Raw genomic sequence first — 24,495 nt, 5'->3', positions numbered from 1 at the left:
TGACTGAGGCACCCAGATGCCCCAAGAAGATCTTGGTTCTATATGACCTTCAAACTTCCTGAACAGAAACAGGAAACAGGTAATACTCATCCTGTTTGGGAGAAATGAAGCACAGATACACAGCAACTTATCCAAAGTTTTTCGGTATCCACCTTATTGGACGTGTGCATTTTTATGATTCTTTAGGCCCACTCAGCTAGTTAACTTGACTATCTTCATTCTACTTATAATTCTTCTATTTGAGCATTTTAGAAACTGCCAATTTATTCAGAATATATAAAGTAAGGACATTAAAATTAAAGTTCTCGCAATGAAATAGTTTTGACAAAACACGAATAAATATTTTAGTCAATTTTTTGTATAGTATAAAAGAAGTACAACTTCTATGTCAAACTAGATGACCTGGAAATTCTTACGTGACAAAAATACCTAGAAAAGCTAGGTAAAGTGATTGAATGTGCAATAAAGAGAAGTCTCCAAGAGCCATGCTGATTTGCTTACCCTTCTATCACCAACACCTAGGAGAGGGCTTGGCATATAGTAAGCACTAAATAATAATTTGTGGACAATGCTAAATTAATTAATTTATTGCTAAATTAATTTAGATGAGAGTCTGGAAGGGTCTGTCAACAGTAAAGGGTGTGGGTCAAGGAAGATTCCTGGACAGCAGGGGAAACGCTACAGCTGTCTTGAATTATAGCCCCAGAGTTCCAATTAGGAACACTGACAGGATGGTGTATGCTAACTGTGCTGAAGTATGACCCTGCTCTTTGATACCTATAGCTGATTGTGCTGTTAGCTGGTCAGCGGCCTTGATTTTATCTTCTGTGAAATGGAACTCTATTATTAATAACCTGTTTTCCTTATAGGGGATGTTGTTAGAAAATGATGAGAGAATTTTCCAAACACCCAACAAGGAGCAAGACAAATGCTCAATATTACAGATAGCCAAAGGTGTGTGGGTATAATAAAAATGTGAGGCCATCCTGACTTTCTAAAGATCTGTTTAAAACTCAACTGATTTTTGATGTCAGTACCACCACAGAGGAGAGTTCCTGATAGTTTTCTTAACATATCATCAATGAGAAGTAGTTCAGGTCATGGAGGAGAAGGGGATACAGAGGTATAAAGAATCACAGGTTTAATGCTGACAATAATCTTCATAAAAAATTATGACTAGGGGCGCCTGGGTGGCTCAGTGGGTTAAAGCCTCTGCCTTCGGCTCAGGTCATGATCCCAGGGTCCTGGGATTGAGCCCCACATCGGACTCTCTGCTCTGTAGGGAGCCTACTACCTCCTCTCTCTCTCTGCCTGCCTCTCTGCCTACTTGTGATCTCTGTCTGTCAAATAAATAAATAAAATCTTTTTAAAAAATTATGACTATAAGAAATTAATATTTGAAAAGAAAACATTAAAGCCTAAAACATTTTCTGTGATATAACTCAAAAGCAGGGATTAAAAAAAAAAAAGCAACCAATTGAAATTTGGGGCTTCTCATGATGAGTGAATTATCTACTTATTTTACTTAAACCTAATTTAGCATTATCCTATTACAGAAAGTAGAGCATTTGCCTATGGAACTCAAGAGTTGAAAAGTTCACAGTGAATAACATCATCAAGAACTAAGTTTCCAGGGTAACCTGTGATTATGAAAAATTAGAGTTTTAGAGGTGGTTATTTCAGATTATTTTTTAAAAGCATAATGATTTTCTAATTTTTTAAAAGATTTTATTTATTTATTTGACAGAGAAAGAGAACGTACAAGTAGGCAGAGCAGTAGGCAGAGGGAGGAGAAGCAGGTTCCCTGTTGAGCAGGGAGCCTAATGCGGGGCTCGATGATGCCAGGACCCTGGGATTGTGACCTGAGCTGAAGGCAGGCACTTAACTGACTGAGCCACCCCAGGTGCCCCGATTTTTGTTTTTTTAAAAAGAAACTCATTCTGAAAAGCAACTAAATCAATTCAGTCTAAATCTCAAATGGGTGGTCAACTACATATTCTTTAGAACAGTAGTTTAAAACCTGTAGGACCCTGAAACGATTACTGTGACTGCCTGCTCTCAGGAGATTGTGATTGCTCTTTAATCCATGCACATCATGTTCATAGGTGATAAAGGTTCGGGGGACCAGAGCTTAGGTGGGCAACTTTTTAACCCCATGTAAAGGCCAGACCGGGAGAACAGGCTACCTGCTAGATAGCTACAGGGTTAGAATATCCCTTCACTATCTGTATACAGGCTGGGGGCCCAGGGGACCAAACACTCCTCTATAATCACTCTGAAGTTGAAAAGTCTCTCTATACTCGGGATGGTCAAAGTCTCTGGGAGGCTGGCTCCCAGCTGGTGCTTTTAGGAACTGTCTGCAGATGATTCAAAGAAGGCAGAATAGGAAGGCGCACTGTTAGAAACAATAGCATGTGTGGTTCTGATACAGGACTGCCATCACCAAACACATAAAAGAAGCTAATATACTTCACTGTAATTTTGTAGCTTCAAGTTCATACCACTTCTTTTAGTAATTTGAAGAACAGGAACAAATCCACCATTTCTTTTTTGTTTCAGGTTCTTCAGAGACAGAGAGCAGAGGGTTTGGAATATAAACAAATACCCTTTCCTATGTCTCTGGGGAACAAAGGAGTACCATAAGACTTGAAATAGCATTGTTTTTTTTTTTTAATTAAAAAAAAAAAGATTTTATTTATTTGACAGAGAGACAGAGTGTGAGTGAGTATAAGCAGAGGCAGAAGCAGCAGGCTCCCCGGAGAGCAGGAAGCCAGACTCGGGGCTCGATCCCAGGACCAGGGAATCATGACCTGAGCCTAAGGCAGACACTTAACTGATCAGGCCACCCAGGTACCCCTGCATTGTTTGTATTATTCTAATTCCAATACAACATTTCTAATTACCAATTGTCTGGAATTTCCACATAAGATGGTAGAGTAAGAAGAGAACCAGCTCTCGTCCTACTACTTAGTCCTTGTGGAAATCTACCCAAGAAATTTAATCTTTTGGGGTCACAGGTGCTTCATCTACATAATAAAGATAATAATATACAGAATTGTGGTGAGGATTAGATATGACATATACAAAGCAACTGTGCCCAGTATAGTATAGTCAACTGATAAGTGGTAGCCATTTTTGTAGTTATTCTATCTTCACATATTTCTGTAAAGTCATACGAGTCAGGGATAGAAGAGGCATGTAGGCAAGCGGAAAGTCACAGAACTAGAGAGTGAGTGAGATAAAACGCATGCTTGGAGTTATACGGTTCCTAGTGCTGACAATTTCAGGTAGGTGGGCATTTAAACAATGTTCTTTGATGATGAAAATGCAAGACATATTGCATAGAATAGAAAGACATATTAGAATTATTTTTTAAAAAGGCTATACTATAGTTGTATCATTTCAAAAAACAGGTAGAACAAAGGAAGGATAAAATGTACCACTTATTCTCCTAAGTGCTCTGAGAAATATGTTCTTCTACACAATGCGCTGGTTGGATAATTCTAAATACTGCAGTCATAATGAGGGGTTCCTGGCTGGCTCAGTTGGTAGCATGGGACTCTTGATCTTAGGACTGTGAGTTCAAGCCCCACACTGGGTGTAGATGTCACTTAAAAATAAAATCTTAAGAAAAATACTACAGTCGTATTGAAAATTCAGTAGTTATTACAGATGACTGAATGAGAGCCGTAATTACTGATGTCTCGCCTTTTCTCAATGTAGCCTGTATCACCCATAGCATAGCGCTTACTGTGAAACAGAGATCCCTGAGAGGGAACAGAAGTGGGAGCCTAAGTGCTTTGGATTTCTATACTATTTAATTCCACACCAACCCTGTGAGGTAGGTAACGTCATCCAAATGTTATAGACAAGAACATGAACCTCAGAAAAAAAATTTGTCTAACTGGTAAAAGAGAGAGTTAAAGGTACAACCTAGGTCTGATTAGCTGCCAGGCTGTTAACTAGAAAGAGACATTCATTTTCCATGAATACAGTATTTGACACATAGGAGATACTCAAAGAATCTGAAATGAACGGGCAAATAAATCATGTAATGCAGGGATGATTTGCTGAGGCTGTCAGCAGGAAAAGATGGTAAGGCTACCTTCTGCAGAATGGTTTTGCCAAATGTTTAGAACAGCTAGCATTTTAAGCACTATACTGTGAGCTTCTTTAAGGCAAGTACTGTCTGTTTATATCCCTCATGCCTTGACAGTGCTGGAATAAAGGAATATATTGTCTGACATTTCATCCTAATCCAGAAGATTCTACAATTATAGATGTAAATGATAGTGTCTAGATTCGAACCAAATCAGTGTAAGTTTGTAGCCTTTCCTCTTCTAATGTTATCGCTGACCTCTAAAAAAACAGAGAAAGAACCAAACCAAACCAAACCAAACCATGCAGCTTGTCTTGAGAAGCCCAATCTGCCCATGACGCATTCTGTATAGAGCACACAGGGGCAGAGCCAGACTTCACACTAACAGCAAATATAATACGGAGGTTGTAAAATTCTTGAGGTGAAAAGAAGAAAATACTGCTGAGAGAAAGGCCATCTTGTGACAGCTGCTGTGGCTAAACAGATTGTGTTAATGCTTTCCAGGGTTCCATGTGAGTTTACATTAAATCCAGCGTGGGTGCTTGACAATCACAGCGGGGGCTTCTTCATGACTTAGAATCCGAACATACTGGTTGGCACCCACCACAGCACATCTGGAGTTTGTTAGACAACCTTTATTTTTTACTTTCTTTCATTGGCTCTGGCCCCTTCCTCCGATGCAGCCTCTCCAAGTGCTGCTTTGCCATGAATGAATCAAGGAGAGAAGTTACCCTGGGTGGGTATGCAAATTGGGCCCATCTTAGAGGGTGACCCGCAAATCTCTAAATCCCTTTCTGACAATAGGAACTGCACACAAATGTCAAGAGCCCATCAGGCAGTGGCAGCTCCACTTACTGGAAAGCCTGGTCAATGCTGACTGCTTCCTTGTTAGGAAATGGCCTTTAGATTGAGGCACATTCCAGCAATTCAAGGACTAGAAGCTTTAAATTAAAACAATATTGATGCCATATCCTCTTTCCAAAAGGCCTCTCCCTTGTCTAAAAGTTAGTACACACACTTAGAAAAATTAAAGAATCAAATATCTTTGGCAAGACCAGTTCCTTTTTGCTCACAGAATTCTAGACACTCTCTGAGAAGGCAGGAATGTGAAACTTTACATGGAAAGCAGACAGAAAAACAGTTAGGAAGGACTCCCCAAAACTACATTTATCTTTCTCCTTACACAGATCACATCACTACAGAATATTCAGGGCATATAGTGAGATGGAAAGACATTAAGATGCTCTTTTTCTAAGATTGCAAGTTCATGGATTAATGAACATCCTACTGAAAACACGTAGCCTTAAGAATGAAGTAATCAAAAGCCACTATGAATGAGATACTAGACATTTTATTCTGTTTTAGTGTCTGAAAGTAGAGGGACCAAGAACTACTTAAATCTTAAGTCTATACATTTAGGCCTAACTACTTAGGGGAACTGATACTGTTAACTACATACACACTCACAAACTAGTGAACGCCTTTCCTCAACAATACCCTCCTTTTTCATTTATCAGCACCCACCCCTAGAAGTATAACTGACAAATATAAACTGTATATATTTAAGGTACAATGTATTTTAATACATGTATACATCATAAAATCACCATCACAATAAAGCTAATTGACATTTCTATTACTTCAAGTTACCTTTCTTAAGAACACTTAGAATTTACTCTTAGCAAATTTCAAATATTCCATAGGATATTAGTAACCACAGTCACCATGATGTGTATTAGATCCCTAGAACTTACTCATCTTGCATAACTGAAACTTCATAGTCTTTGAACAACACCTCCCCACCTTCCCCACCCTCCTAGGCCACTGCAATCACTATTTGACTCATATTACCAGTTTTCATAAGCCAAATTTCAGTTTTGAACTACTGGACAGATGTCTTTAATATTAAGCACATTCTTCCTGTTTTACTTAACAGGTATCCAAATACTGCATAATGTCTTCTTCTTATGATAAAGTATTTTAGGACACTGGAAAAGATTCTCTGCTTATAAATGAGCAATGGGTTATTTTTTTTGCTGGTTATTGATCTATCCTATAGAAAAGGGACATCTTTTGGTATTTTCTCAGCAAAGTTGGTCCCATAAATAAATATAAAATCTATTTCTAAGCAGTTTTAAGTACTGGTCTACAAACAGAAATATCTTTATTGTGTAAATATTGATTCTTGTTAATTTGAACATTAAATATTATGTTAAAAATGCTATCAATTGATGACTGATCTCCCAGCATAGGAAAGAAGAAATTCCTTCACTTGAAAAATTCTCTCCCAGTCTTATTACTTCAGGTAGAAAAGCAAATCTAGGCAGACACAATGCACAGAAAATGTGACCGAGAATGAAGGAGATGATACTAGAAGGCAGGACTTGTGGACACTGCAAATAGTGAAGGAATGACCAGTGAGGCGCATTAAAATAAGGGGGCTTAGATTGTAAAATTCTGCTTTCTCTTCATTCTCAAAGACTTTTTCCCCCAAGTTTTAAATTTGTCATAAGGCATACATAACACAAAATTTATCACTTTAGCCATTTTTAAGTGTCCATTAAGTACATTTACATTGTTGTCAGACCATTAACAAAGGAGAAATGTTTAGCTTTTATTTTCATAGGTCTTACATAAATATTAAGCATTAAATTCAGGGAAAGATTAGGTTGGAAAAAAATGGAAAAAGAAAACTTTACTCGTATCTTCAAAGCTTACTTGGCTCTGAGTAGCTAGAAATTTTTTAATTAAAACTATACTTAGTGCCTTCTATAGTAGGACTTTAGGTGCATGTAAAAAAATTAATAAGCCTTTTTCATTTTAAGTAGGCAGAACTTTGCTAATTTCATCCAGCTAAGTTAAAAAGCCCTCTCATAGACGACCTGTAACATCTTCTAAACCAGTGCTCTTACCTAGAACACTCTCCAATTCCAAGATATAGCCAGAGATTTGTGAAGAAGATTAAAGTCTCTGGTTATGGAAACTAACTGGAGGCACGCCTGGGGTGGCTCAGTCAGTTAAGCGACTGACCCTTGATTTTGGCTCAGGTCATGATCTCAGGGTTGTGAGAGCAAGAAGCCCTGCAACGGCCTCTGTGTGGGTGTGCTTAGGATTCTGTCTGTCCTGTCTGTCCCTCTCCTCCTCTCTCTTCCTCGAAAAACAAAAACCGAAAAACAAAACCTAGCTAGATACAAAGATCAGATGTCTAACATGAGAGGCAAGACCTTAAAATATAAGCTGGCAAAGACAAAGGTAGAGAATGGCGTGAGAGCTGGTTTTACTGCCCCTCCAGCATGGGCCCTCCCTGGCATTTCATTATTACCTGCTGCTTGAGCTGCTGCACCAGACGATCCTTCTCCCGCTTCAGTGCAGCCACTTCCTCTTGGGTCTTTTTCTTAGAGGATGAAAGCTCCAAAAGGGCTATGTTGGCATCTTTTTCACTAATGGCAGCCAGAAGAGCTTCTTGCCTACAAAATACAGAAAATTCCAAGACTTTCATTTGTCCTCAAAACAATCCTTTGAAGTTATTATAATCACCCCCATTTTATGGGCGATGAAACCAAGGCTCAGAGAGTCTATATAGCTTGCCCAAGTTCACACTTGAAGTAAATGGTGCATCTAGGAATCCCACTCAGATTTCTCTGACTCTAAATGTCTTTATCATTGTGTTATCCTGACATCTTAATAAAGAGTTCCTATAGTTAGACTCAGAAAGTAAACAAAATTAATGAATTTTTAGAACTAAGACTAAAACTATCACCCATACATTTTACCCATTTAATTCATTCTTTTCATAAGCATTCTGTACCTGCCAGGCAAATTGAGGCATTACTGAAACTGAAAACACTCTTATGTATAGAGTGTGTAACAAATTGTAAACATTAGGAAATAGGATTTAGAAAAGCAGCCATCTGTTCTTGGGGCATTCTAAACATCTACAATTCTCTTTCTCTCATCAATGCAAATCAGTTTCCAGTCGTGGCTTTATTTGGCAAACGTTTGTGGACTTTGAAACAATAACTTGAACCTTACAGATTCCTTGTGGTTTAGCTAACTACTTTTTGGCTCACATCCAGAAGGAAAAGAAGGTGGGACTTAGAAGAGGGGTGAACATGAGAAATTTACAAAATGATCTGAACGAAGTTGGTGAACAATTATTCTCCTTGGCAAAAATGCATTCCTCAATAGCTCATCTATTATTTAAGTCATCTGTAAGAATGCAGATTTGATTTACAGGAACTATTTAAGTGGCCTGAGCTTTTGACCTGAGGAAATGCTGAATCTAAGAACGAACTGCCCAAGTTTAACCTTGCTTCTGTCTTTTGTTAAGATAATTATGCCTCAATAGCAGTCATCTGGAAGAGTTTTAGTTTAGCCACAAACTGGAAGACTATTTTTGCATATTCTGACAAGGATTTTCTGTTTTCTGGATGGGTAGGTCTGGAGAACTCTGAACAAGCAGTACCAACAAACGGGAGGAGATAGATCAGCTTACATTATGGAAATGAAGATTTGTTTAACCAGTCTCTGCTGTTGGAAGGGAAGAAGATTCTCACTGACCCCAGTGTAATTTTCCACTGTCCCTAAACTCTCTAATTCTAAAAAATGGCGGATGGCTTATCCCATGAAGCTTTAGTCAAAAGCAAAGGGATAACAATAGTCTAAATATATCCACTGACCACTTGAAAAAAATATGTTAAGTGGTGAAATGAGCTTAAAGGTGAAGGAGTTCAAGTTGGTCTCACTATGCACAATTTCCTGCCGATTGCTGTCATCTGTTCCCTTTGGGGAAGCTCAAAGACTGACAAAGCTGGAATGAGAAATGTGTTTTCTCAATAAGGGTGCTGCAGTATTTCTGTGCACTAATAGAATTACACATTTAGCAGCAGGCAAATAACAGAAGATGAATGAAAGATAAATTATCCAATCAGATGAAGTAAGGAGCACTTTTGCAAAATGGAAGATACAAAGGTGATGGGATCTGAGTTCCATTCTGTGCTTAAGGAAAGTATCATAATGTGAAATAGTAAAAATTATTCTATGTTGGTGAAGAATCTTGACTGAATTCCAAATTCTTTTATAAATGATATGCTTGGCCAGCTACTGTGGTACAGTTAATCTCTGGGGTAAAATGTCACATTCCCATACTGCAATATGATATAACAGGTGACAATTCAGTTTCTAAATTTTTAAAATAAAGGATGTAGTACTAGACTCTGAGCCACTGGAATAACGCCTTTTTTACTAAGATACATAATTTTAAGTCTTTTGTTCTTTTTATATAAAATCCAAATAGAAATTTTATGTCATTTATTTTTTATTGAGCATTGATAAATACTACAAACTGCACAGAATCAAACTTCTCTCCCATACCCATCGCTCTCAACCTCTAAAAATATTCTAACTTAACACACTACTGTCTTTTCCATTTTGAAAGTATACTCTTGATAGTGATTTCTACATGTGTATATGCTTAAAAAGGTCAATTGATAGGGGCGCCTGGGTGGCTCAGTGGGTTAAACCTCTGTCTTCGGCTCAGGTCATGATCCCAGGCTCCTGGGATCGAGCCCCGCATTGAGCCTCCCCCCGCAACATCGGGCTCTCTGCTCAGCGGGGAGCCTGCTTCCTCCTCTCTCTCTGCCTGCCTCTCTGCCTACTTGTGTACGTCAAATAAATAAATAATATCTTTTTTTTTTTTTTAAAACAAAGGTCAATTGATAGTCGAGAATAAAATTTTTCATTACACACTGCACATATAAACATATAAACCTGGGGGTAATGTCAGTATTTTTTATGGATATATTAGCTTTTATGTTTTTCTTTTGTTTTTGAAAGAGAGAGAGTATTGTTCTCTTGTCTACAATTTTGGTAAATTTGAAATGGACAATTATAAGGGAGAGCAATCTCTTAGAAATCTGAAAGACCGTCAAGAATATTAAAGCTAATAAACAGTAACAGCCATCTAATTTTTGGGAATAAGAAAATTGTTGTTCCCTCAATACTATTTGATAGAAAAGACTGTATGGTATAGTTGAACTTACGTGGTTAAGTTTCACAGAGAGCACTCAGAAGTGTCAAAACTAAAAAATTTTAAAGAATGCCCTGCTTTCCAGAGGGAATGGAATTCAGAGTGAAAAAAAAAAAAAGCAAATTATTTTAGTATCTTATTTTAGTAGGCACTTAACTCTTAATAAAATTGGTTCTTTGAAAAAAGAAAGGTGTTTTCTGATAAAAGTAATATGCATTCATGGAATAAAAACTGGAAGATCCAGAAAACTAAAAAGAAGAAAATAAGAATACCAGAAATGGTTCCTTTTTAATTAGAGTCAATTGCTTGAGATGTGGAAGTCACCTATTCTAAGTCTAACATGTCTATTTCAAAGAAAATGAACCTTGATATGGATTAATAACTGACTTTAAGAGCTTTACTAACTAAAGTCTATCTACAGAAAAGGAAGACTTGCTAGTGAAGCACATTCTGACTTCATTTCCCATGAGCCCCTAGGGAGTAATACAAGCACGTATAATATGAAAGGTAATATATGTACGCCACAAGCCCACAGCAAAATAAGAACTGCAATGCTAAACTGCTCTCCTTGTTCTGTTAATGTCTTTTCCTCAGATAAAAAAATGAAAAAGAAAAAGAAAATGTATACACAGAACTTTTCAACGTGATTAGTGGCCCCCTACTGCTTGACTAACATGCCATATTACTTGCATAATGAGTAGGTAGTAGCAGAAATCCAACTTTAAGTCATTAAAGAGGTCTTTTCAATCCATGGTCCTGGCGCTTTAAACTACATAACAGTTGAACCTGCCCTTTGACCTGAAAAGTCTAATAGAATCAAGATGTCTCTAAAAGTATTCTACTGTGTCATTTTAGCTTTAAGAAATAGTAAGACCACCTCCTTTGTCCCCATCTCCCTTCTGAGAACATTTAGAAATAGGAAGCAAACATCCAAGGCAAATGGAGCTCAAAATCTTTTCCATAATGCCTGAGTCTTCGAGGACAACACAACATTAGTCTGCTATCACTAGTAAAAAAGAAATATGATCAGTGTTGATGGTGGTTAACAATTTAGTGGTTAACAATTTAAGAGTGAGTCCTAAATATGTGTGTGTGTGTGTGTGTGTGTGTGTGTGTGTGTGTGTGTGTGTGTTTAAGGATTTTATTTATTTATTTACTTGAGAGGGAGAGAAAGCACAAGCAGGGAGAGCAGCAGGCAGAGGCAGAGGGAGAAGCAATCTCTCTGCTGAGCAGGGAGCCCGACGCAGGGCTTGATCCTAAAACCCTGGAATTATGACCTACGCCAAAGGCAGATGCTTAACCGACTGAGTCACCCAGGCATCCCTATGTGAGTGTTTTTCATAGAAAGGACAGACAGAAAAGGGGTGAGAATGAAGGGATACCATCAAGATTTATTTTCCATTCTTCCTCCAACTGGGTATTTCAAATTGAATGCTTACACAATCATGTTTCATAAATTACATAATCCTGAAAACATTATGAGAGAGCTCAGATGAAAGTAAGAATAAAGTCAGTTGCTTTAGACATATTATGTCATGGACATGTAAGCATAGTTTAATCAACTTCAATTTTAAAATAAACCTGAAATCTAGATTCTCTTATTGATGCTTCCTTGATTATGATGCCTCCTTTACTTATTATTTAACCATTTAACTATCCAGAGTGACTAGTAAACTACCGGGATATCTCTTCCACCTCATTTCCCGGAGAAATCCTTTTGAATATTATTTTCTCTAACTTCACTTACAGAGAGGTCTCAGAGAGTATGGCAGACACACTACCTTAATTAAACTCAGTGAAAACCAGCCTGTGGGTGAGCCTTCTTGGGCATTCCTGACTGAAATGTTTGATCTTTCAAGCCTTGGTCTTATTATTTCTGTTCTAGGTACCCAAAAATATCTTTAATGTAGAATGCCAACACTAAATAAAACTTTTCATCTACCATAATAAATTTTTTTCCATGTTAATTAAATCACTATATTCCTAGATCCACAGGCTAACATCTAAGTAATCGGACTTCTTTGCTCTCCATAACCAACATTCACATTGTTTGTTCTTCGTTTCTAATAGTTTTTAATGAGCCCGGGGCTTTGTATCTGTAAGTTAATTATCATAGTCACTACCATCCTTTTATCATGGGTCTATATCATTTTTTAATATTTATTTATTTGACAGAGAGACAGGAGAAAGAGAGAGAGTGCGAGAGTGCACAAGCAGGGGGCGTGGCAGGCAAAAGGAAAGGGAGAAGCAGACTTCTTACTGAGCAAGGCCCCATGCAGGGCTCAATCCCATGACCCTGGGATCATGAGCTGGGTCCAAGGCAGGTGCTTTACCGACTAAGACACCCAGATACCCTGGTCTATATCATTCTTAAGCCCATTCCGATTTCACCATTCTTCTACAATGTCCTACTCTCCAAATTCATTTTCATGTGCTTTCTTACCACATCAAGTGCTTTGGCTTAGTAATTGACCAGCTACAATTTTCAACCTACTTCTTCATTGTCCTTCAAGGACCCTGTATCACTGAGTTACTGCATGTTTTCACTTAGGTTTATGCTATGCTCTCTACCTGAAATGCCTGAAGCTTTCTCTCCTTTAAAACCTGACTCCTTGGGCGCCTGGGTGTCTCAGTGGGTTAAGCCTCTTCTTTCGGCTCAGGTCATGATCTCGGGGTCCTGGATCAAGCCCCGCACCAGACTCCCTGCTCAGCAGGGAGCTTGCTTCCCCTCCTCTCTCTGCCTACTTGTGATGTCTCTGTCAAATAATAAATAAAATCTTTAAAAAAAAAACAAACTGACTCCTCACCTGACTAATTTTTGTCTATTCAGTATTTCCTTTCAGTACGTTCACAGTTTAAGTGATATTAATAGACATGCGCTCTGTAAATGTCTTCCAATTCTTCTACACATCCGAAGGTCTGCTTCCTCAACTATATTATGTTTATGGTTTACATTTTTAAAATTTTCTTTTAAGGTTTCTATAAGTTTATTGGTCTTTCAATTTATTAGCTCACTATTTTAAAAATATTTTAAAATTTTTTTATTGTGATAAAATACATATAACATAAAGTTTACCATTTTAACCATTTTTAAGTGTACATTCAGTAGTGTTAAGTACATTCATACTGTTGTGTAACCAATCTCCAGATAACCAATCTCTTTATCTCACAAAACTCACATTGTACCTAATAAAGAATTCCCCATTCCCCACCCCCAACCCTTGGCAACTACCATTTACTTTCTGTCTCTATGAATCTGATTATCCTAGGAACCTCATATAAAGGGAATCACACAGTATTTGTCTTATTGTGTCTGGCTTATGTCATTTAACATATTGTCTTCAAGGTTCATCTGTGTGGTAGCATGTGTCAGAATTTCCTTCCTTTTCAAGGCTGAAAAATTTCCACTGTTTATCCATTCATCAGCTGATGGACATTTGGGTTGCTTCCACCTTTGCCTATTGTGAATAATACCCCATCTTTAATTTTTAAAATATATTATTTTCCTTCTAGAGTCTAAATTCATGGCTTTGCACACCAGAAGCTCATAAATATTAATTTTCTGCATTGCATGTCCCTAAACCATTTACAATTTTTCTTTTATTTGGTATTAATTACTCTCTGTACTCTATATATTCTGATATTATTTGCTAGTCTTCCTTTGTGCCTAAAGCCTTTGCTTCAAAATAGCTGGAATACAAGCTCCAAGAAAGCAAGATCTTCGTCCATTTTGTTCACTAATGTATCCCAAGTGCAAGAATAGTTCCTAGAATGGCGTAGGCACTTCACAAATTTATCTTGAACCAATAGCTCCTCCAATTCTGTTTCCATTTCTATCCAATTTGGTGGCTTGGTTTCCCAAGTGTTCCAATGTATTCCCTTATTGAAGCTATTCCCTTATTTCACTTTAAAGTTTTTGTTTGTTTTTGTTTTGTTTTGTCCAGTAGCATGGCAGGCTAGTGAGCAGAGAGTGGGAAGAATTTGAAAACATGAAGAAAACCAAGACTGGAAAAGAGATCACTAACTTTGGCTAATTTATCTTTCACTTAAAGAAGAGAGTTTTGTTTTTTCTCTAAGAAGACAGATGACAACTGGAGTCATAGGTTCAATTCTAGATGTTATAATTTAAGTGACAGTGTCCAAGTAGAGGGTATCCAAAGGAAGGTGGCAGGATGGGGTTATAAAAGGGCACGTTAATCCAAAAAGATTTATCCATATAACATGATTGCTGTCAGAATAGCAGAAGTAAGACATTAAATCTGTGGTCCTCTAGAGGACACAAATGGCATTAAAGGGGGGAAAGTCACAAAGAGATCTCATCTAATGAAACATCTAATGTATTAACTTGTGTTAATAAGTAGAATTGGAAACCTAAAAAGTGGTAGGGCTTTCCATGACTGGGTGTTTAAAGAGGTTATCAGAGATACTGTATAAATGGTGTTGTTTTGAGTTGGTCTCTCCTCTTTAACTGTAATATTTCAATAAAACGAATGAGATGAGACAATAAATTATAAGTGCCAATAAATCGCATGGACAATAGATGCTCAAGTCATACAGTGGACAAAGAAATCACCTTAGGCTGAAGACTTGGAACCTGAGAAGGACCTATTTTGACAGAGATAGTGAGAAAGATAAAGTGGCAAGTGTAAAAGCACAGGTATGTATGAGGATACACTGCATAGCTGGATTCAAGGGTCTCCATGGGCAAAGAGAAACTGAAAAGGTGGCTTTGGATCAGAGTAGAGATGGTGTGGAATAGTAGTAAGGAATCCTTGAGGATTCTGACCCAAACTTGACAAGTAGGGGTTACTCAAAATGTTGAATTAAGAATGATTTGATTTTGATAATATGGTAGCATCAAAAGTTCTAGGAAAGTAAAGCAAGGGTTTAGAAAAGACTGAATTAGAGGCAAAGAGGGGAGACTGAATGATTCTCAAAGCAGAAGGTCAGGATGTTACTGCTGGAGATGTATTATGAATAAAACTCGTACATTACAAAAATGATTTTTAAGGAATGAAGAATAAAATGATGCTATCCGAATTGCGGGTTCAAGAGTTAAAGGTGGGACTATGAAATTGTTATCTATTTCAATGAATATGAAATATAAAATACATCACATTTATGTTTTGATGCTGGAAAGTAACTTTTTTTTTTAAGATTTTATTTATTCATGAGACAGTGAGCTCGAGTCTGTGCACGCAAGCTGAGGGAGGAACAAGGCATGAATGAAGCTGTACCTGATCTCAGGACCTGAGATCATGACATGAGCAGAAACCAAGAGTCAGATACTTAACCCACTGAGCCACCCAGGCACCCTTGGAAAATAACTTTCAAATGTCACCAAATACAGACTATCTCAGGGCATTTGATCCAATAAGGCATTTGATCCAATAAGGCATTTGATCCAATAAGACATGCTGGGGTCCTGCCTCATATAACCTTCCTGTAGCAAGGCCTTTGCCCAGAATAATTTGGAATCTTCTCAATCTTCTCTTGTTTTATGTCTATCTCCTGAAATCAGGGGAAAAAAAGTGATTTATATTAAGAAATACACCTACATAAGAATGGGTAATGAAGTTATCCCAATATGGGCTGATTTATTTTTCAGAAGTCCTTGAAAAGAATCAAAGTTAACACAATAAAATCAGTAACTGTTGGTAGTTACAGCTCAGTAAGAGAAGCTGATTAAACAAAATTTTGCATGGAAAACCTGTGTTCATTTTTTCTCCTCATTTTTTTTCTGAACTATGAGTGTTTTGGTATTCCCAAACCGGCAGAGATTGTGACACATTTGGAAGATATAGGTCTACTGTGATATTGATACTTCTGTTATAAAGTATCTGCCTACTTCTCAGACTGGCAAAGTTGATGTTTTTATCTATATTTGTTAGAAAAAAACAGAAACTTGTATCTTTTCCATCTGTTTAAAAAAAAATTAATTGCAACCTAATCCACAAAGAGAAAGCAAATTAGTGGTTGCCAGGGATTAGAGCAGGGGCTTCAGAAAGGCTGGTCAGAGAAGCAAGAGAACTTTCTGGAAATGTATTATAGTTTGACTATGGTGGGTGAAACACAGTGTCTACACTTGTCAAAACTCACCACATTATACCCTTAACATGTATATATTTTATTGTAACAATACTATAACCGAATAATTTTCAAAATCATTTTCTGAATGAGGAATATTACACAGCAAACATGACAACAGTAAGTACAATGCACTTTTTTATTACAGTAAAATATATGTAACATCAAATTTACCATTTTAATCACTTTTTAACGTATGATTCTGTAGCACTATATACTGACAATGTCGTGCAACCAACAAAATCATGATCCTTTTCTAGAACTTGTTTGTTTTCTCCAACTAAAACTCTGTACCCATAAAACACTAACTCGCCTTTCCCTCCACCTCCGGTCCAGGGCAACCACTATTCTACCTTCCATCTCTATGAATTTTTAAATACCCTAGTTCCCTTATAAGTAGAACGATATAGTATTTGTCCTTTTGTATCTGGCTTATTTCACTTAGCATAATGTCTTAAAATACAATGTATTTTTATTCTTCCAAATTTAAGTGACCTTTAAGATAAAACATACACTGTAACTATTTTTCCTAAATAGTTTCCTTCTTTCAAACTCTTTTCCTTTACTACTGTTTTCTAAAACAGAAAATTACATCTCTAAAAACTATGCCTTTTATTTATAGTTATAGTTGGATAAGGAAGTGGTGGTGGGAAGAGCCAAGATTAGATGAACTGAGCAGAAGAGCAAAGGTCTGAGGTGGAAGTACTGACAGGACTTAGTGAATAACACCGGCCTCCTTGGGGTCCTGATGCTCTCCCTTATTAAGTCTAGTTCAAAAGTATAATATAGAGGGGCGCCTGGGTGGCTTAGTGGGTTAAGCCTCTGCTTTTGGCTCAAGTCATGATCTCAGGGACCTGGGATCGAGCCCCACACCGGGCTCTCTGCTTGGTGGGGAGGCTGCTTTCCCCCTCTCTCTGCCTAACTCTCGGCCTACTTGTGATCTCTCTCTCTCTCTCTCTGTGTCAAATAAATAAATAAAATCTTTAAAAAAAATTGTATAATATAGAAACATGGCTTCAGGGCGTCAGTGCTGCTAGACTGTACATAACTTAGAATTTCTGCAAACTGTTTTCTTTCGGCATTAAATATCATTTACAGTGATACTAAATATCTCTTTAAGAAAGTGAGGGTGATATTTATTGGAGTTCTAATATTTGGTTAAACTTGATGTAAATATTTGATTATAAAAAAGCTTGTCCAATTTTCTCTAGAGCTATATGAGACAATAACACTTAAGTACTAACAACAGAATAAAGCAATCTGGAGATAAAAAGTCTAAGATAAAGAACCTCATGCAAAAATAGAATGGTTTACTTTTAAGAAACAATGGAATTCAGCTCCTTTTCCATGAATATTTTAAGTAAAATTAGCTTCCCTGACTGTAGATAAGGTCCCAATAAAGTCTGGACATTCTTTCTACTCTTTACTCCCATGTTTCATACAAAGAGTCAGCTGTCAGTTTCATCCTTCACTGGGCTGACTAGCTGACAAAAGGCAAAAAGCTTTCAAAAACTACACTTCAACCCTATGGATAATCATAGTTTTACAAATGATGCATTATGTGGTCCAATGTTCCAGAGTTTTGCTTGTTTAAAGACACTTTTATAAAACCAATTTCATGGGAGATTTTTACTCCATATTCATGACTGTGGAATGTTTAGATATAGGTCTTGCTTACAGTGCTCAAGATTAAGAAGGCAGCAGGGATCTGGTATTTAAGTACAGTACCAAGCTTCCCTGAAGAGAAAGTGAGGTTATAATGCAAAACTCACTGAAGCACAGATTTCCATAAATTCTTGATTAGTCTAATACAAACAGACAACATTTTTTAGGCTAGAGACTAAAGCAGCATCACCTCAATTTAATGGGTCTGTCTTTGAATACCTTCCACTCCCCTGAGCCCACCTTTTAAAGTCTACATGTACCTTCTCAATAAAACCTTTTCAAGCTTCTTTTTTTTCTGACATCTTTCACTTGTCTAATCACAAAGAACTTTATCACCTATACCATATATATGATTTTGGAAGAGAAATTACTGGTAAGCTGAGGAGGGTTATTTACTTATTTATTTATAAACAATTTTGTCAGAGCAAGCTAGCGTGCATGCAGGTGCACGCACCAACAGGGGTGTGGCAGGCAGAGGGAGAAGCAGGCTCCCTGCTGAGCAAGGAGCCTGATCCGGGACTCCATCCCAGGACCCTGGGATCATGAACCAAGCTGAAGGCAGACGCTTGACAGAATGAGCCACCCAGGCATCCCTGAGGAGGATTTTTAAAAAAGGCAATTCTGAGGGGTACCTGGGTGGCTCAGTCAGTTAAGCATCTGACTCTTGATTTTGGCTCAGTCATGATCAGGGTCCTGGGATTGAGCCCCGAGCTGGGCTCCCTGCTCATGAGGGGTTCTACTTGAGGATTTGCTCCCTCTCCCTCTCCTCAATCGAGATCTCTCTCTCTAAAATAAATAATAAATATTTTTAAAAAAGGAAATTTTGCACATATTTAAATCCTGACTATTCAAGTAGGATGTAAGTTTCCTGAGTATAGACACCATGTCTTAATTACACTATATCCTCCATTTAGATATATCTACCTATCTATCCTCATATACACTATATCCTCCATACACACACACACACACACACACACACACACACACACACACACGTAAATTAGAGCCAACTCTTCAAAACTAAACTAGTCCAGAACTAAAAATACTTTTTGGTCGACTGTCTCTGAACCAATGGTAGGAAAGCCCATTTACCCAAACATTAGATAAAAGAAAATGATAAATGATTAATTATAGCTTACCTATCCTATATGCAACAAGGTAGACCTTTCAACAATCAAATAAACAAATTTTCCTCAATAATTACACAATTATGGGATCACAGAAAGCAAATAATTCTTTGCATAAGAGCTCATCCAGAGTCACTGCTATGTTCACTTTTCTTTATGCTGATCTTTTAAAGATGAAACTTTCTTGAGGAAGTCCTAGTACATTAAAGGTGCATACTGCCCTACAGAAAACAGCATCCCTTTCTGACTCTAGTAAGAAACATCTACATAAAAACTGAATAGGATTGTAGAGGGAAAGCATGGTATGATTTCTAAGGAAGAAGACACTTTTGCATAAAGCCAAATCACTTAAGATTTCTGAATGAGAGGCTTTTGACTCAAGCTACTCTGCAATTTAATAACTTAATGATTCTTCAGAGGGGGAAAAATTAATTTTAGTTTGTCAAACACATAAGAAATTTATCCAACTCATATTCAATAACTGGCCTAACAAATAGGAAAGGCATCTTTAAGAAAATACATACAGTAAAATGAAAAGAATAGGGGAGAAAATGTTTCAGTTACTACACACTAATTACAGATATTCTATTTTTAAAAAATTTAAAAAAATATTTTTTCGTTTTCTCCATACTCGACATAGGGCTCGAACTCATGACTCTTAACTCCTGAAAACTTCATGGAGCAAAGTTATAATACCACAGTTTGGGCTATTACATGAAAGAGACACAAATCTATATGGAGTTTACCCTGCTATTTTTGTCAAAGCAGGAAAATATAAATCGTAAATTAGTTTTAATAGAATGTTTTAAATCTCCTTAGTATTTTGCATGCATGAAGTAAAATACATGAAAACTCTATAGTAAAAAGTCTACAGTAAAACAGACAATATAACTAGAATCTAAAAATTAGAAGAGAAATTAAGCATCAGAATTAGTCTCAGAATACATTACAAGATTTTACCCACTTATTTAAGAGAGAGAGAGAGTGAGCATGAGAGAGAGAGAGCATGAGTGGTGAGGGGCAAAGAGAGAGGGGAGAAGGAGGCTCCCCAATGAGTACAAAGCACGATGTGGGGCTCGATCCTGGGACTCTAGGACTCCTGAGCCTAAGGCAGATGCTTAACTAACTGAGCCACCCAGACGCTGCAAATACATTTTTTTTTTTTTAAGAGAGGGACAGAGAGAAGGAGGGGGAGGTACAGAAGAAGAGAGTGAGAGAGAGTCTTAAGCAGGCTCCATGCCCAGTGGAGAGCATGACCTGGGGCTCTATTTCACAACCCTGGTTCGGATCTTGATCTCAGCTGAAATCAAGAGTTGGTTGCTTAACTGACTGAGTCACCTGGGCATCCTCAGAATACATTTAAAAAAAAAAAGAAAAAGAAGCTATAAAGAAAGGATTACTTTGTTAAGATAATATCTACTTATTGATGTGTCACTTTACTCATTGATTAAAATAAGATCCACTAAAATTTTATAGGATCCATATTAATTTGTAAAATAATGGTACACAATACCTACCTTTAAAAGAAATCTAGAACTATAGTCAACTACCATATTATATATAAAATGCATCTACGCATTCTAATTAGAGGGTTCTAATTAGATGATATGTTCATCATTCTAATGATCAAGTATTTTTTGTGACACCCAAATATATGGACTCTAAAAGTCCCCTCAATGTATTATGCAGGGAACTATAATTTATAATGAAACATCATATCAGAAAGGAAAATAGTATCATTTGGGTAAGAGCCTCAGACTGTTTTCTATATAGCCACAGTTAATTAGAATAAGTTGTCTCTATCTCTGGTTCAGTGTAGAAGTGATTTCTGATTCCACCTAATGCCTAGCTATTTCCAGACAGAACTCATAAAAAACAAAAACGTGTTTTATTTGCTCTAAAATGATTGATTGTTCAGGCCCTCTCCATGCTACAATTATTTTATTCTTAAAAGGAAAAAAAGCCTTCATTGGCCTTACTTTCCCCTAAACTGCTATGCCTTCTCTTTTGCCCTCCTGGTCAAAATTTATTTTATTTTATTTATTTTTTAAATGTTTTTTAAATTTAAATTCAATTAATTAACATGTAATATATTACTAGTTGCAAAGGTAGAGGTCAGTGATTCACCAGTCTTATATAATATTCAGTGCTCATTATATCATGTGCCCTCCTTAATGTCCATCACCCAGGTGCCCCATCTCCTCACTCCCCTTCCCTCCAGCAACCCTCAGTTTGTTTCCTATGTTTAAGAGTCTCTTATGGTTTGTCTCCCTTTCTGGTTTCAATGTGTTTTATTTTTTCCTCTCTTCTCCTATGATCCTGTTTTGTTTCTTAAATTGCACATATGAGTGAAACCATATGTAATTGTCTTTCTCTGATTGGCTTATTTCACTTAGCATAATACCCTCTAGTTCCACCCACATCACTGCAACTGGCAAGATTTCATTCCTTTTGATGGCTGAGTAGTATTCCACTGTATCCACATACTGTATCTTCTTTATCCATTCATCTGTCGATGGACACACCTGGTCAAAATTTTTAAAAACTCCAATAGACTTCTAACTAAAATGTTGGATTTCTATTTCAAGATGACAGAACAAAAACCTCAGCTCCCTTCTACTTTAGGAAAATCATTCTCAAATATCAAGAGAAGAAAAAACAGAAACAAACCCAACCTTTGTTGATACAGTAAGATTTATGTTATGGCAAATGATAATATAAAGAGAAAATGGATAAGAAAATTCTTAGCACAGGAAAACCAATCCAAAGTGTCTGCTGAGGGAAACAGCTATGAGAGGGAAGTAGATTTACCTACCCAAGAAGAGCTCAAGAATGATTAGGTCAATAGCTATAGAAAGTAGTATAACTTACAATAACATATCAGACTTACCTTACACTGGTTCTCAAATATAAAATAAATTATTAAAAATGGAAGTCTGTGCTCTACTGCTGACCTACTATATTTGAATTTCAGAGGATGGGCATCTATAACTTTTAAGAAGCAGTCCAGGTAATTTGAGATCCATTACTTTACAGAGGAACTCATTTAAAAGACCAACAGTAAGGTATTATAGGTATCTCCAATTCCCACCCCCCTTGCCAAGACTGAGTTTTCATTTAGGATTTACATTTACTGTTTGTAATTCAAAAATACATAGAAAATCTTCCAATTCTATAGTGAAAATGACCAGTTATTTTAAACTCTAAAATTCTGATACTGTAGAAACTAACAATATTGACCATTACTGGACTTAGAAATCTAACACGAAGAGAGGACTTCTGTTCTACCCAACAGACTGTTTGAGAAAAGGTTTAGGTGAACGCCTCATGATGCATTCATAGGTAAATTTCCTCCTTTCTTTATGGCAAGGGCCATCACAAGACAGATAGGTGAACTTGGGATCTTCTGCTTTCTAAATCTCTGCCTTTAAAAATAGCTGGCAGCCAGGGGAGTTTTGTTGGGGATTATTCAAATCCTATCAAAATCCCTAGTGAATTATGTTCTTAAACCCACTGATTTCTGTTGGAGGTGGGGGGTGGACAGACAGCTTAGGCTGAGCCTCAAGAGATAAAGCTAAGTGGTGGGTTCACAGTAACATCTGGGGATGATGTGTACAAAATGATTTATACTGGTCTTTTCTTTTATTTTGTCTTTACTATTTCATAATAGTATGTTCTGCCTCAAGTTTAATGGCATAATATGAACAGAAAATTTCAGGATACAAATTCCCCTTATAAAGACATAGTCCCTTCAAAATAAGGCACACCTGTTGTTCTTTTACTCAAACTTTTGGGCTATACCATTTATTGTGTCTTCTTAAGGAAGTCTCTATTTCCAAAGGAAAATAAAGTCTTATGTTGTTTCTCAGAATTCAAACTCAAGAATACTCCCATTTATTTAGTTGTCTGTTTAAAGAATTATTGAATGCTTTAAGCAATTAATCCCTGCACTTTGTCACTGTCCCACTGTTTAGTTAACCTTTCCAGTCATAGATGGATAACATGCTCATACCAGCTGTCCACACTGTGCTACCGTGGAGGCCGGCTTCGCTGTTTTTAAAGCTTCCATTGCATTCCAAGTCTGTTTGCTATGACACTTGTTAGAAGAATGCCTTGGTATCATGGTACTCATTTCTCTATCTTGCAGCATAATCAACAGCTAAGTGTGTCCTGATTTTTAAAAAATCCTACATTACAGAGAACATGTAATGTTTGAATTGGTTGGTACACTGCCTGAAAAAAAGTGGGTAATGTTCCAATGACTAAATATCCACAATATTCTTTAGGCTATATATGATACATATAAAATCTACAGGGATATATATGAGTAACTGTGGGGAGTGATGAGAGGAAACTAGAGATACTGGGGTTGCTGAGATCTTGAAGGTCACCAAAAGCACTTGGTGGCCAAAATAGATGAAAACAAATTCAGTAATTTATTACCTTCCTCTGTTAATGATTCAACAATTCTGTCGTCCATCTGCTGTCAATCTGTTGGCAAAAATTATAAGAACAACTCCTCTCTTACACAGCTTTGGAATGAAACATCTGGTGGGGAAATTCTATAGGAATGGGTAACAAGCTGTGCTTGTATTTGGCAGATGAATTATTATTGTTGCCAGCTTGGATGATTCCACCTTCTCTGCATCTTTTTCTAGATTCTGCTACTTACACAATGCCAAACACAATTTGGGAAGCATAGTTATTACACCTATTTTTTCTTATATATATATGGGGCACATGGTTATGATAGGCATAAAACAATGGGAAATGCAGAATCTTCTGGTGGTTTTTTTTTTTCTTCTGAAGTTGCTCTGCATAGCAGTGGTATTATTTTTAATAGGGAAACTATGCTCAAAACTAGTAAAGCAATAACCATCACAGCCTACTAAGTCACATGTTTACTTCTCAAAGACACAGGAAAATGACAATTGAAAATATTATTTCAAAACAAGTTTTAGAATTTTACTGCATGTAAATTAAAATTTAAAAATATCTTTTAGGGGTGTCTGGCTGGCTCAGTCAGTGGAGCATGTGACTCTTGATCTTGGGGTTGTAAGTTTGAGCCCCACATGGGGTATACAGATTACTTAAAAACTCTTAAACTTTGCTTGTTACTTTAAAAAGAGGAGTAAATATTTTAAAAAGAGGAGTAAATATTTTAAAACTAGAGAAAATGATAACTATTACTGATTACATTTTGTTTATGGCCTCTGGATTTCTTCCTCCTCAACTGAATATTTTCTCTCTTAGAGCACCTCTGTTTGTCTTACATTATAGCACTGTACATGTTTTCCCTATTTCTGAAAGCCAACTGATGGCATGAACCTTATCAAGTCTACCTTCGAGTCAGCCAATCTGACTCAGCTATAGTGTCTAACCAGTGCCTTCCTTCCAGGGGTAATTCAATTTTCCAAAGCGCATTCTCTCTCTGACTAGTTAGCTCACCTGATAAGAGGAGTAATAAAGGCAAGATACTTTCTCTT

The 24,495-nt window shown here is 37.0% G+C and overlaps 1 protein-coding gene across 11 annotated transcripts in view; it reads right to left on the bottom strand.

Annotated features, from left to right (window-relative positions):
• Positions 1 to 24,495, bottom strand: part of ERC1 (ELKS/RAB6-interacting/CAST family member 1) — a 563,354-nt gene that overhangs the window by 134,149 nt on the left and 404,710 nt on the right. For 10 of the 11 annotated variants that reach the window (XM_032844415.1, XM_032844410.1, XM_032844412.1 and 7 more), the window contains one exon: positions 7,422 to 7,566. In XM_032844415.1, the coding sequence (XP_032700306.1) occupies positions 7,422 to 7,566 (145 nt within the window). Of the gene's footprint in view, positions 1 to 7,421; positions 7,567 to 24,495 lie in introns of those variants that run through there. The other variant, XM_032844421.1, reaches the window with a different exon arrangement.

The sequence above is a fragment of the Lontra canadensis genome, unplaced genomic scaffold (assembly GCF_010015895.1).
Source record: "Lontra canadensis isolate GAN:19392208 unplaced genomic scaffold, GSC_riverotter_1.0 scaffold153, whole genome shotgun sequence".
Classification (NCBI taxonomy): Eukaryota; Metazoa; Chordata; class Mammalia; order Carnivora; family Mustelidae; genus Lontra; species Lontra canadensis.
The sequence above is the reverse complement of the archived record's forward strand: the minus strand, read 5'-3'. Positions and strand labels throughout refer to the sequence as shown.